The sequence below is a fragment of the Polyodon spathula genome, chromosome 16, assembly GCF_017654505.1.
Source record: "Polyodon spathula isolate WHYD16114869_AA chromosome 16, ASM1765450v1, whole genome shotgun sequence".
In the NCBI taxonomy this organism is placed as follows: Eukaryota; Metazoa; Chordata; class Actinopteri; order Acipenseriformes; family Polyodontidae; genus Polyodon; species Polyodon spathula.
In genome coordinates this window covers 1,158,702-1,173,197 of record NC_054549.1, presented here as the reverse complement: position 1 = coordinate 1,173,197, position 14,496 = coordinate 1,158,702, and the positions used below count along the sequence as shown (strand labels likewise).

General features: G+C 39.3%; 1 protein-coding gene across 5 annotated transcripts in view; it reads right to left on the bottom strand.

The window, feature by feature from the left end:
• Positions 1–14,496, bottom strand: part of LOC121328750 (arf-GAP with coiled-coil, ANK repeat and PH domain-containing protein 3-like) — a 152,899-nt gene that overhangs the window by 33,801 nt on the left and 104,602 nt on the right. For all 5 annotated transcript variants that reach the window (XM_041273782.1, XM_041273781.1, XM_041273783.1 and 2 more), the window contains exons 9-10: positions 14,034–14,108; positions 4,726–4,737 (exon numbers count right to left, since the gene is read on the bottom strand). In XM_041273782.1, the coding sequence (XP_041129716.1) occupies positions 4,726–4,737; positions 14,034–14,108 (87 nt within the window). The remainder of the gene's footprint in view (positions 1–4,725; positions 4,738–14,033; positions 14,109–14,496) is intronic.

Sequence of the window (14,496 nt, the reverse complement as noted above, 5' to 3'; positions counted from 1 at the left end):
CCAAATACAATATCTATCAGGGAAGAATTTCCGTTCGGCTTTGATTAACAATCGACACAGATTTTGTGTAAAATATGAAGGAATTCAAATGCAGGTCCTACACGGTGTCCCCTGTCCCTGTCCATGGTACTTGAGCTTCACACGCAATTTGTTTCATTACATAAGGATACATAGGCAATGGGCTTGCCTGCCTCACTATGCTTATGCATGTAGAAGAGTGGCAATGCAATCTAATTAAAACATGCCTCAAGGTGACTGAATGCTAACCAGTGCATCTGAAGGGTTAAACCTTGCTTTTGTGAACCGTTATTCAAAACTGCAGCTGGCTCTTTTAAAATGCTAGCTTGCAATGTGCTTTAGTAAATATCCCTCTTGTATCTAGATCAAGTGGAATCTGGTAAGGAAGATTCTTGCCAATGCACTTTGTATTTTGCACATCCTGCATTTCAATTCAAAGTGACGGGAGAGAAAGCAGTCTCTTTACTATCTGATGGCTTAATACCGTGAGTTTATCCTGCTGCAGCACACCAGCCAAAGACTTAACCAGACTGGAAACTGCAATTTGTTCAGAAAAAAAACAAAAAACATTTTAATTCTCCAAAACAAACCCTTCTAAAATGTATTGAAAACTGTAAGACAACAGAATGTAGCATTCCTCAAGAATGATATATTCATTCATTCCACATCCCCTTCAGTCGTGACTTTTTAATTGCATTTTTTAACATTTTAAAACGAGAAACTGCCCTGTCATAACTTTGAAAAAAAACAATATGCATTATAAAATAGATACACAGATAGCAAAGTTAACATGGTCCAATTCAACACCCAGTGACTGAAATGGATATGATAAAACTGTAAGAAAATATGAGAAAACTTTTTAAAACATAGTTTTACATTAGAATTGATGACTGTTTGAAATCATGTGCTGTATAAAATAAACATATATTTGTCTAACACATTAATAAGGACATTTGGTTCACTTTACATGTAAACTTTTCATCCCCCTTTCAATAAGAACATGAGAAACTATTCAACTCACCAATGTGTAATCCAACCTGCCGAATATCTTCATTTTTAAAATCTTAGTACACTCTAAAAGCATGGGTAAAACAAATTCTCAACACAACAATAGTGAATGATCCCGTTTCTCACAGAAAGAGCATTTCCAGGACAGACAGAGTGTGGTCTCCCTTCAGCGAGGGTCTAGGATGAGTTCCGATGCAGAAGTGTGCCACCTGCCTAACCCTCGTGCCACGATTCACGCTCACAGAGTCTTAGAAGAAAAGCTAATTATCATTCAGCTGTCTGCCAGGAAGGAAGAATAGGAGAAAGTCGCTGCTCCCCTGACCCTAGCGAAGTGAAACTGCAAGAATGACTCAACTTGCACTGGCAGCCAGTGCTGGTTTAGAACACCCCCCTCAACAGCAGCACTCCCCCAGAGAAGCAAACGCGATTGGCTCAAGATGAGGGTATGCTGAGCAGCAGGGATGTCTTAGTGTTGGTATTACAGAGCTCCATCTGGCTGGCCAGCTCTGAGCAGCATTGCTGCTTAATGAAGCATAAACCCGCCCTTCCCTTAACAACCTCTTTGCACTCACTGTGTCTTACTCTCTGGATGAGTAACTCATATAGCCACCAGGACATCAAGCCCTGGGGCAAAGCCCTAGTCTGGTTTGTAGAAGCATTTTGCAGTTTATATAAGAATCAAAATATACAGCATTGTGGCAAAGTGGTTGACAGGGTACAGGTGTAGGAGGGATGCGGTGCACAGTGAAGAGACACACAGTGATAATCCAATCAGAAAATAGATTTAAAATATAATCCAGGGCTGGTGACCAAAACAATAATCCCAGCCAATATACAGCAATGTGAATTGCACTGTTCAAAACAAAGGGTTTGCAGTCCTAAAAAATAAACACAGTCCAGTTAAAAATGCAAGATACAAACACGGTCACCAGTCCTGGGTGCGTGCAGCAGTGCTCGTGGTGCTAATAAAACAATTACCGTGACACCGGTGTAGAGATGCGAGATGGGACAAAACAAACAAAACACTCACGTACGATATCACAAACAATGGTCCTTCCGGGTCGTTTCCTTAACCATAAACGAAGGAACAGATTACGTCGCTTCGTTCCCTTTTTGTACCATCACACATGACCCCTTAGTAAACGAGTGCAGCCGCTCCTCCAATCCATGGCTGCCACATTGTTTCCCTTCCGGGTCGATGAGTTAGTGCCCCGAAGCTCCGCCCCCTTTCCACATGACTGACTTCCTTATAATCCTGGGAATGAATTGTCAGGCCAACCAGTCCAGGGCACTCTGTTCCCTTTACACAGCGCCCTCACAGGTCAGGAGGGAGATTTACCACCAAGAATCATTCTACTTCTACTTCACTTCAGATGTGCTGTTTGAATATTCTAATAAAATTAAACAAAAACTTCATTTTCAATTAGCTGGAAAACAAAAGTATATTACATTTAGAAAATCTAGTACAACATCAAATTGCTTGTGCATATATTTGTGTTTGCATGATCAGCACGTACAGGTATGTATATGTGTATGTACATACCAGTATTCAGTGCCATTCAATAGTATCATTCGATACCAACATTCAGTATCAAAAATATGCAAAAATGCAGAAAATCAGACAGGGGGCAAATACTTTTACACTGCACTGTATATAACCTCATCACCACTAACACTGATTTGTACTCTACTCTTCAGTCTATATAGCCAAGCATTCTGTTTGCATTTTGATTGCCTCCCCATACTGCCGTCACCAGCTCTCTGTACAGAAATAAAAGAAACTCCACTAAGAATGTAACATTTAGCTTCAGCATTTTCCTTTCTCAGGTAGAATAGTGCAGTAGGAGAGAAAGCTTAAAACATGTGTAAAAGTGAAAGCACTGCAGAAGCATAAGTGTTGAATTTTCTCTTTCCTTAATTACCTGTCTTTCTACACCCACCACCCCATTATCTGACTGTGAGTGCCCTATTTGTTGCATTAGATAAAAGAACACTATTTATCTGTATAGACATATGTATTAGCTAGATGGCTGTTACATTAGCCGTATGGGGGAAGTCAGTTAATAATCTATATACAGCATCTCCAGTGATTACCTTCCTGTTTCTTTCTCCAATAAACCATCAGCTTTCACTAACAGCAATGCTGAAGCCAATTAGCGGAGGAGGCCAGAGTATGAATCACTCCACTTAGAAAGAAGCCCAGCAGACTGTGCTATTAATTTGGAAATGGACAGGCTCGACAGGGGGCTTCAGTGTGTAGCCGGTGTTTCAGCCCACTGCAGTTTTAAACTGGGCTGATATAAAGAGACTCGTTACAAGTCCTGAGCCGTGATGGGTCCTGTAGACACGTTACAAGTCCTGAGCCGTGATGGGTCCTGCCAACAATGTTTCATTAATCACCCTCACACAATTATTTTACTCCTGTTTAGAATTAAGTTCCCTTACTGCATCAATCCCCACTGCAGGTCAGCGGGCCGTCCTCCGATCGCTCGACCAAGCCAATCACCCCTTTACACCCAGGAACTTGAGAGTGGCGACCAGCCTCTGGAGGCGACAGAACTGCCCTGCAGGTGTCAGCAGGAACCCACCTCGGCAAATTGCCATGCAAAGACATACTGTAGCCTTCAATACTGCAGCTCAGCCAAACCACAAGTGTTATGAATAAACAGATAAGTGCGAACCTTACTTTAAAAAGGTACTTTAAACATTACACCGTTATATAGTGTAAATGACACGTCTGCCAATATATTGGGTAGTACATATACAAAATGAAGTTTAAATAAACGCTTCACGCATATTGGAAGCTCATTTCCTAAAAGTATGTATTTATATTCTCCGGAAAAGAAATACAGCCACAGATCCATTCTACAAAGGCACATACAAGCCTGGTGAGCTGTAGGCCAAGTAATGAAACACAAGAAGCATAACCCTGGAGGAGGCTATGCAGAAATCACATCATTAACTATACTCCTCTATATACATTATAAGGGTTGGGAGGTTAATGAACCTTTACCAGTGTGAATCATTATATTATCAGTATGTGCCAGAAACAAGAGACCAAATCATTCATCAATACAGAGATTTATCATTATCAAGACATGCAGCCCATTTACTATGAAGACCCCTCTATGTAAATTGAAACGACCCATACTCCTTCATCTCTTGAGAATTCAGCACTTTGCTATATCATATTATGTTTTCCTTGCTCTCTGTCTAATGTTGTATTTTAATGATGCCTCCTTCCTCTCTGTCTGGCCCACTTCACTATCAGACCAGAAGGGTTAACCCTCCCAGATCCAAAACCTGTGCCTGTTCCCCAGGCCACACTCCCTGAATAATATGTGTGATGAGCACACACTAAAACACTAAAACACAAAACAAAGGGCTTTTGATAAAGTGCACTCACTAATCTAATCTAGCATAAAGGTGATTAGGGATGGGGCCAGAGGGTTTCGTAAACTACACATTGACTGATTTAGTAAACTGGTGCCTGACTTCCACACTGAACTCCTGCACCTTCTTTTGCTCTGGGTTTTGTTTACAAGCTGATGGGCGTGTGATTGCTTAGAAGGGTTGTGATTGGCAATGGCAGATGCTGCCATGCCATTGGCTGACCAGTGGGGGTGGAACACACAGGTGCAGAGCATTGCTGCATGGGAGATAAAAGCACTGAAAATGAAGAGTTAGGATTTTACTCACCTGCATAAGAGTCTGAGTGGTGATGATTGAGGCAGCAGAAAAAAGAGAAAGAAAAAACAGATGATTAGTACAATTCAAAAAGAAAGTGAAACATTTCTAGAGAGATCATTACAATTTCAATAGTGTCAGCAGTGAAGCACACAGGACACAGCCAGGGTGACGTAATGTTTCTTCAAATCTTTGCAGGGGGTTCTGCTACACTAGCCAGCACTCATAAGAATGCATTTTAGGCACGCTCCAAGCTAATGGCCTGGTAAATACAAATCGTATACAGTACTGTGGTTGCAGGTATAGTATCAGCAGTAATGAGAAGACTCCCCAGAAAGCCTTCCAGAGCTGTTTCTGCTTGACTGAGTCGAGCGAGCATCAGAATTAGCCTCTACTGTCAACCCTGTTTGATGCCATCAGCAATGGCTGTTACTTGTGATAATTGTGTGACCCTGAGCAAGCCACTTAACCTCCTTGTGCTCTGTCTTTCGAGTGAGACGTTATTGTAAGTGACTCTGCAGCTGACGCATAGTGCACACACACACTCATATCTTGTAAAGCGCTTTGTGATGGTGGTCCACTATGAAAGGTGCTTATAAAAAACAATTATTATTATCAATGGAATGGAAATTAAAGTTAGCAGAAGTAGTTTTGTTAAACATTTCATATAAAGAATTCTTATTCATATTTAGTTAATGTTGGAGATACCAGCTTGGTACAGTAGGTGTTTCACAGTCAACTGTTCCATTAGCAGTTTAACACCTCTAGCTTGATCATGTTATTTCTGTATGTTTTATGTTCTGGCTCAGTGCTAAGGAGGTGAATGTTGTGTCCTCATAAATAACATTTGGGGATTAGGAAGGAATTGTCAGCAAAGCCAGCTCCCTATTAAATGCTTTATAAACAGTAATGTGTGTCCCAGAACCCCCTGCAGTGTTCAGTGTTCACATTACTTGACCTTGCTGTGTCCTGCCTTGTCAGCACCGCAGATGTTTTTCAACATAATCCACAGTTTTTTCATATTTCTTACTCAGGAACCAAGAGAAAAATCACCCGTCTTTTAAACACTGTAGTGTCTCCAGATCACACTCCCTCCTGCAGCAAAGCTGGGGATCGAAATGAGTGGCCAGCTGCGGGAAACCAGCAGTGTTGCAGGAGGAGCGTGATCTGGAGACACTGGGATGTTAAGAGACTTCTCCTCCTGGCTCCTGAGTAAAAGTTGAGAAATGTATTCCCCAGGTGATTTATAATCCATGATAGCGAATCAAAAGGATTGCACTGAGAGATATATTGCTGTGATGTGGACAGCACAGGATACACCACAGGTACAGTAATGTGTTTGTAAATTCTGCTGGCTCTTCTGTAACACTGAAAACTGAACAAGACTGGGAGCCCTTTATAAATATGTAACGGCTAATTCTTTAAAACTCAGCAATACAGTAAGGCATTGCAGAGACTGCCCTTGAACTGCGAGGAATTTGGAAAACTGTGTTCCATATTTCTGTCATGTTCTATTTGACAGTCATCACTAGATGAAAATGTATTGCAGAACACACATCTTCCCCCGCAATGAACCCTGAACCTGGCATATTTGGTCTAATGAAGGAACACATGCACAGTGGAGTCTTTTACATGCAACATTAATAATGTGTGATTTTATCTTGCCATGGTTATGCAATGTGAGTACATTAGCATTCACAGGATCCAGTTGTACATTCTGAAGCCGATCTAGTGGAGATCATTGAAGAGCACTCCACAGGGTAGCAGGTTAACAAAAGCGTTCTGTAACTTATAACATTAGCACTGAGATCATGTTCTACCTGATGAAGACTTTTCTGCAGCCACCTTTCTATTCCCAAGATAATATTTAAAAAGCAATATAAACTAAACTGATACTTTAAACTGTCTACATCTTGCTAATATTAAAACAAAAAACAAAAAATACTCTTGGAAAATAAAGTTCAGCTTATTAAAAAGCTGACTACATCGTAGCAAAAGCTATGTTGTGGAGGTCAACGGCCATCGAGTGGACAGCCCTGATAAAAAGCACTGTATCGCTTTTAAAGTACATTACAAACACTAGTTATTTGAAACATGCTGGGCACAGGCTTGTGTATGGAAGAGCAGCAGCCAGATTTATAATTTGTGTTTGTTTCTTCATGTATTATACAAGTCATCTTCATATTTAAGTTATTACTTCTTTATTTTTAGTATGATTCTGATTAAACCATATTGATCAGGTAGGACATGTGGCTGACTGAATTACTGCCTAATTCTTTGCATTAATTAGCAAGCACATGGAACACACTCATGCCTCCCTTCACTGTGCACCACCCCCGCTGGAAATAAGCCATCGGATTATTAAACATGTGACTCAATAACAAATGAATAAACTGAAGGGGCTCCGCAGTACGAGGTGTCAAGAAAGAACTATACTTATATTAGGAGCTGAAAAACAGATTACACTAAATTACATATCATAGATGTCATAGTTGTTTTGTGAAGAAAAGTCTGGTATTTAAAAATGAAAACAAGGATTGTAGCCGCAGCCCCGAAACAGTCTCCCTCTTGTGTTTAAAATGATCGCTAGCATGGCAGTTTGTAAAAAGTTGAAAAGTCTAATCAAAGTAACTGGTGTTTAATGCAATAATAATAATAATAATAATAATAATAATAATAATAAAAATAATAATGCTACATTTACGCATACCTGGCCTTGGCCACATATTTACCACGGTTTGGCCTGGACTCTACAAGGTGCTGGAAGGTGTCTCGAGGGATCCATTCACTCTTCACTGTTTCACACAGTTGGTGCAGAGAGGTAGGCAGAGGATCAAGTTGTCAATGTGCAGCCAACGCTCTGCTAGATTGAGATCTGTGGATTGTGGGGGCCATGGTAGATGCCTGCAGTCTCTGACAAGCTGATCAAGCCATTAGCACACAATTGTGGCATGGTGGAGGGGTGCATTATCATACTGTAAGAGCCATTGCAGGGAACAAGCACAGCACTGTCGGATGGGCTTGAGGCACAATGATGCAGCTTTCTAGTACTGCAGGATCACATGCCACATCCTAATGTGTATCTCAAGTTCTGAGCGATCCCAAAGCCAGTTGGGTAGCCAGGTCATAATGAAGTGCCAGCAGTGCATGCTGGGAATTGTTATTCGGTCTTACAGACATCAAGCATTGATGTCACATAACTTTCTAATGCTGAATTCAGATAAAACAGAGGTTCTGCTAGCGGGCTCACAGAACCAACTAAAAGGAAATGTGGGATTACATGAGCTCGACCCTTGCAGTCTCTCATTAAAATTTAAACTAGAAATTAAGAGTTTGGGGGTCATCTTTGAAACTGATCTATCATTTAAGACTCATATTAGGGAAGTTACTAAATTATCTTTTTACCATTTGGGAAATATAGCCAATAACTCAGACCAATTATTTCCGTATCTAATGCCGAGAGACTAATTCATGCTTTTGTTTCATCTAGAATTGACTACTGTAATGCACTTTTTTCTGGTGTCCCAAAACATGTGGTATCCCGCTTGCAGCTTGTTCAGAATACCGTCGCTAGAATTCTGACTAAAACCAGGCAAAGTGAACATATTACCCCTGTTTTGGCCTCTTTACACTGGCTCTCTGTGCAGTGTAGAATTGATTTTAAGATTTTGCTGTTAATTTACAAGGCCCTGAATGGATTAGCACCTAGTTATTTGCAGGAGTTACTGACTCTATATCTTCCAAACCGCACTCTGAGATCACAGGATGCAGGGCTGCTGGTTATTCCTATGGGTCAACAAAAGCAACACGGGAGGAGGCAGGACTTTTTCTTCTAGAGCTCCTAAATTATGGAATGCTCTGCCTTAGTTTGTCAGGGAAGCTGGGACCATTACAGTTTTCAAGTCAAGACTAAAAATGTACTTTTATAACATGGCTTTCTTATCTTCGTGTGTTTTAATGTAACTTTAAAATTGCTGCTTTTGTATTATTATATGTATAATGTTATTTAGATGATCTGACTGTGGCATGCTATACAAATGTATTGATGTTTTCTACTATGTACTGTACAGTGCTTTGCGATACTTTTGTATATACTTTTTTACAAATGCAATAAATAAATAAGTGATAGCCAGGGAAGTTTGGACTACATTTCCCTACATTTTGATTGAGGACGGTGACCTTTTGTGATGGAGAGGAAAATAAAAATACAGGCACTGTTCTGTTTAAACTTCACTTTGTGTATGGACTGGATCTGTAAAGCAACACTACTCTCATAGGAACATAATAAACATGATCTGTAAAGCAACACTACTATCATAGGAACATAATAAACATGATCTGTAAAGCAACACCACTCTCATAGGAACATAATAAACATGATCTGTAAAGCAACACTACTCTCATAGGAACATAATAAACATGATCTGTAAAGCAACACTACTCTCATAGGAACATAATAAACATGATCTGTAAAGCAACACTACTCTCATAGGAACATAATAAACATGATCTGTAAAGCAACACTACTCTCATAGGAACATAATAAACATGATCTGTAAAGCAACACTACTCTCATAGGAACATAATAAACATGATCTGTAAAGCAACACTACTCTCATAGGAACATAATAAACATGATCTGTAAAGCAACACTACTCTCATAGGAACATAATAAACATGATCTGTAAAGCAACACTACTATCATAGGAACATAATAAACATGATCTGTAAAGCAACACTACTCTCATAGGAACATAATAAACATGATCTGTAAAGCAACACTACTCTCATAGGAACATAATAAACATGATCTGTAAAGCAACACTACTCTCATAGGAACATAATAAACATGATCTGTAAAGCAACACTACTCTCATAGGAACATAATAAACATGATCTGTAAAGCAACACTACTATCATAGGAACATAATAAACATGATCTGTAAAGCAACACTACTCTCATAGGAACATAATAAACATGATCTGTAAAGCAACACTACTCTCATAGGAACATAATAAACATGATCTGTAAAGCAACACTACTCTCATAGGAACATAATAAACATGATCTGTAAAGCAACACTACTCTCATAGGAACATAATAAACATGATCTGTAAAGCAACACTACTCTCATAGGAACATAATAAACATGATCTGTAAAGCAACACTACTCTCATAGGAACATAATAAACATGATCTGTAAAGCAACACTACTCTCATAGGAACATAATAAACATGATCTGTAAAGCAACACCACTCTCATAGGAACATAATAAACATGATCTGTAAAGCAACACTACTCTCATAGGAACATAATAAACATGATCTGTAAAGCAACACTACTCTCATAGGAACATAATAAACATGATCTGTAAAGCAACACTACTCTCATAGGAACATAATAAACATGATCTGTAAAGCAACACTACTCTCATAGGAACATAATAAACATGATCTGTAAAGCAACACTACTCTCATAGGAACATAATAAACATGATCTGTAAAGCAACACTACTATCATAGGAACATAATAAACATGATCTGTAAAGCAACACTACTCTCATAGGAACATAATAAACATGATCTGTAAAGCAACACTACTCTCACAGGAACATAATAAACATGATCTGTAAAGCAACACTACTCTCATAGGAACATAATAAACATGATCTGTAAAGCAACACTACTCTCATAGGAACATAATAAACATGATCTGTAAAGCAACACTACTCTCATAGGCACATAATAAACATGATCTGTAAAGCAACACCACTCTCATAGGAACATAATAAACATGATCTGTAAAGCAACACCACTCTCATAGGAACATAATAAACATGATCTGTAAAGCAACACCACTCTCATAGGAACATAATAAACATGATCTGTAAAGCAACACTACTCTCATAGGAACATAATAAACATGATCTGTAAAGCAACACTACTCTCATAGGAACATAATAAACATGATCTGTAAAGCAACACTACTCTCATAGGAACATAATAAACATGATCTGTAAAGCAACACTACTCTCATAGGAACATAATAAACATGATCTGTAAAGCAACACTACTCTCATAGGAACATAATAAACATGATCTGTAAAGCAACACTACTCTCATAGGAACATAATAAACATGATCTGTAAAGCAACACTACTCTCATAGGAACATAATAAACATGATCTGTAAAGCAACACTACTCTCATAGGAACATAATAAACATGATCTGTAAAGCAACACTACTCTCATAGGAACATAATAAACATGATCTGTAAAGCAACACTACTCTCATAGGAACATAATAAACATGATCTGTAAAGCAACACTACTCTCATAGGAACATAATAAACATGATCTGTAAAGCAACACTACTCTCATAGGAACATAATAAACATGATCTGTAAAGCAACACTACTCCCATAGGCACATAATAAACATGATCTGTAAAGCAACACTACTCTCACAGGAACATAATAAACATGATCTGTAAAGCAACACTACTCTCATAGGAACATAATAACCATGATCTCTGTAAAGCAACACTACTCTCATAGGAACATAATAAACATGATCTGTAAAGCAACACCACTCTCATAGGAACATAATAAACATGATCTGTAAAGCAACACTACTCTCATAGGAACATAATAAACATGATCTGTAATTGGCAACACTACTCTCATAGGAACATAATAAACTGGTGCAATGTTAAAGGCCAGTGGTTCTCACACTTAAACCCCTCTTAGCGACTTGAGTCTGCCGAACCCTGTAAAACAATCCCTTATTAAATATTGTAGAAATATACCTATTTATTATTCTAAATGAGGTTATCCTATAAAACACTATATAATAAATACTGAACTGAGTCAGTCTGCTTGTGATTGTAAATACTGAACTGAGTCAGTCTGCTTGTGATTGTAAATACTGAACTGAGTCAGTCTGCTTGTGATTGTAAATAAAGACTGAGTCAGTCTGATTGTAAATACACAGCCCCTGCTATAGGCAGTAAAACTCACATAGATTTCTCAACACACAACCGTTCAGTTTGAATGTCTTTGGTTTTCATTTGTTTGTTTTTAAGGAAAGAAAACCTTTAAAAGACAAAATGTCCTTTCTTTAAAACGACTCTTCTCCTGTCACATCTGGCTGAATTCCTTCTCCCAGCCAACCCCCTTAACCCTGAGTGCATGGCTGCCTTTGTGTCGACAGATGGTCACTGATCCCCTTGTCAATCAAACACAAGAACCACTGAAAAGATGAAGCCATTTGCTACTGCCGACAGCCACGAGAGCCATTCCTCATTGCTATGGAGACGAGCTGGCAGGGGAGGGGGGTTAAAGTAGGGGAGGGGGAAGTGGGTTTTAAGAGCGGAAAACTTTGACTTCATCAATAAGGAGATGGGACTCAGGGTTTGGTTTATTCATTGCAGCCCATTCTGAAAGGCAAACAGGAGGTAGCACTGCTTAAGATCACACGTCACTGCAATGTGCCCTACTGATCGTTCTTCTGACTAACACTATGTAACACAATTTTTGTTCCTGGGTAGTAAGTGTTATTTCCTAATTGCTTATGCCTCAAAAGTATAGAACATGGCTATTATTCCCCACAAACTTTGCTTTTGTGACCAGGACAGTGATATTTCAAAATATCACTATTTCCAGTGGGAAAACGGGCAAACGTGTGTCTTTTCGTTCACATAAAGTCAGAAAAAAACAACATATGAATCCAAATTAACATGTATTTATACTAAAGTAATACAAACATGACTACAAAAGATTTACAATATAATCGTATAATCGTAAATCTCGAAAAACTACTCACTTCTAAATCTTTTGTAGTCATTTTTGTATTACTTTAGTATAAATACATGTTAATTTGGATTCATATGTTGTTTTTTTCTGACTTTATGTGAACAAAAAGACACATATTTGCCCATTTTCCCATTGGAAATAGTGATATTTTGAAATATCACTGTCCTGGTCACAAAAGCAACGTCTGTGGGGAATAATAGCCATTTTCTATACTTTTGAGGCATAAGCAATTAGGAAATAACACTTACTACCCAGGAACAAAAAAAAAAAAAAAAAAAAAAATTGTTACACAGTGTTAATCACTCGTGTAAAAAGCAACCGCCAGGTCTGTTATGATAGATGGCAAAGTGTTTAGCAGAGCAATTTGGCTTTCTCGCTTACTGCGTATGAGTTATATAAGTGTGCTTATGAATTATATAAGTGTACTTTCAATTAGATTGTACTGGCCAAATATGCTCTTTCTATTAGATTTAAAGCTGTACTGTGTGCATCTCAAAAGTTGTGGGCTCTGTATTAACTGCAAAGTGATGAAAAGTGCACCTGTGCATCTGAATGTGGGCCGGAGTATAGTGTGGCTGTTGCTTGAAATCCTGGCACCCTGTCCAATACCCCTTGCACACACAAATGCAGCTACTGAGCCATCTCGGAGAAGTAAAAAAAATCTTTAAAATACCCGTTCACAGAGTACGAAATTGCACAATCTATGCCGGTATAATGTCGTCAGAACCCTTTCACGCAGGCAAAGCGATCATGACAGTCTACAAATCATTCTCATGGCTACAGAATCTTTACTTCAACAAAACCTTTTTTTTCTTTCAACACCTTGCAACGCATATGCATTATATAATACTGTTGGCTGGCTGTTTCTGGTTCCTGGTCCTGATTGGCTAGATGTATCTCGTTCATTGTCCTGATTGGCTAGCTGTGTCTGGTTCCTTGACCTGATTGGCTAGCTGTGTCTGCTTCCTTGTCCTGGGATACCTTTAGAACAGCAGACAATGAGAATGGCTGTCAGTGGATGTGCCGCTCTGCTCATTCACACCCCAGGTCCTGAGCTTCTCCATATGGACCTAGAGCAGGATAATACTGCCAACCTGTAGAGCCCCCAGCATTAACAACACAGCTCTGCAATAGCACTGCTGTTTAATCTCCTCCAGTGTTAACAACACAGCTCTGCAATAGCACTGCTGTTGAATCTCACCCCAGTGTTAACAATACAGCTCTGCAATAGCACTGCTGTTGAATCTCACCCCAGTGTTAACAACACAGGTCTGCAATAGCACTGCTGTTTAATCTCACCCCAGTGTTAACAACACAGGTCTGCAATAGCACTGCTGTTTAATCTCCTCCAGTGTTAACAGCACAGCTCTGCAATAGCAAGGCTGCTGCTTAATCTCACCCCAGTGTTAACAGCACAGCACAGCTCTGCAATAGCACTGCTGTTGAATCTCACCCCAATGTTAACAGCACAGCTCTGCAATAGCAAGGCTGCTGGTTAATCTCACCCGCTGTTGTATGATTGCATGTTTGTGCTCCATATCCCTCTTCTCAACTGCAGAGTCAATCACCAGCTGATCCAGCTAAAAAAGAGATTAAAACAAAACAAGAGATTAAAACAAGTTCTACAACACACACACACACACACACACACACACACACACACACACACAACCCCAGGCAGCGCACACGCACACACACACTGGCGCATCCTCCCACATACGCACACCCACACACACACGTGCAACTCCCACACACACCAACACACAAACAAATCTTTATCTGAAATATCATAGTTAAAATAATTCAGTACCATAGCAATAAATCTATCTCCAAATCACAAATAAAGGTCTTTGTTTAAAGGTCACAGAGAGACACATAAGACTTCAACAATGTACTGTGACTGTGGACTCACAGAGAGACACACAGGACTTCAACAATGTACTGTCACTGTGGACTCACAGAGAGACA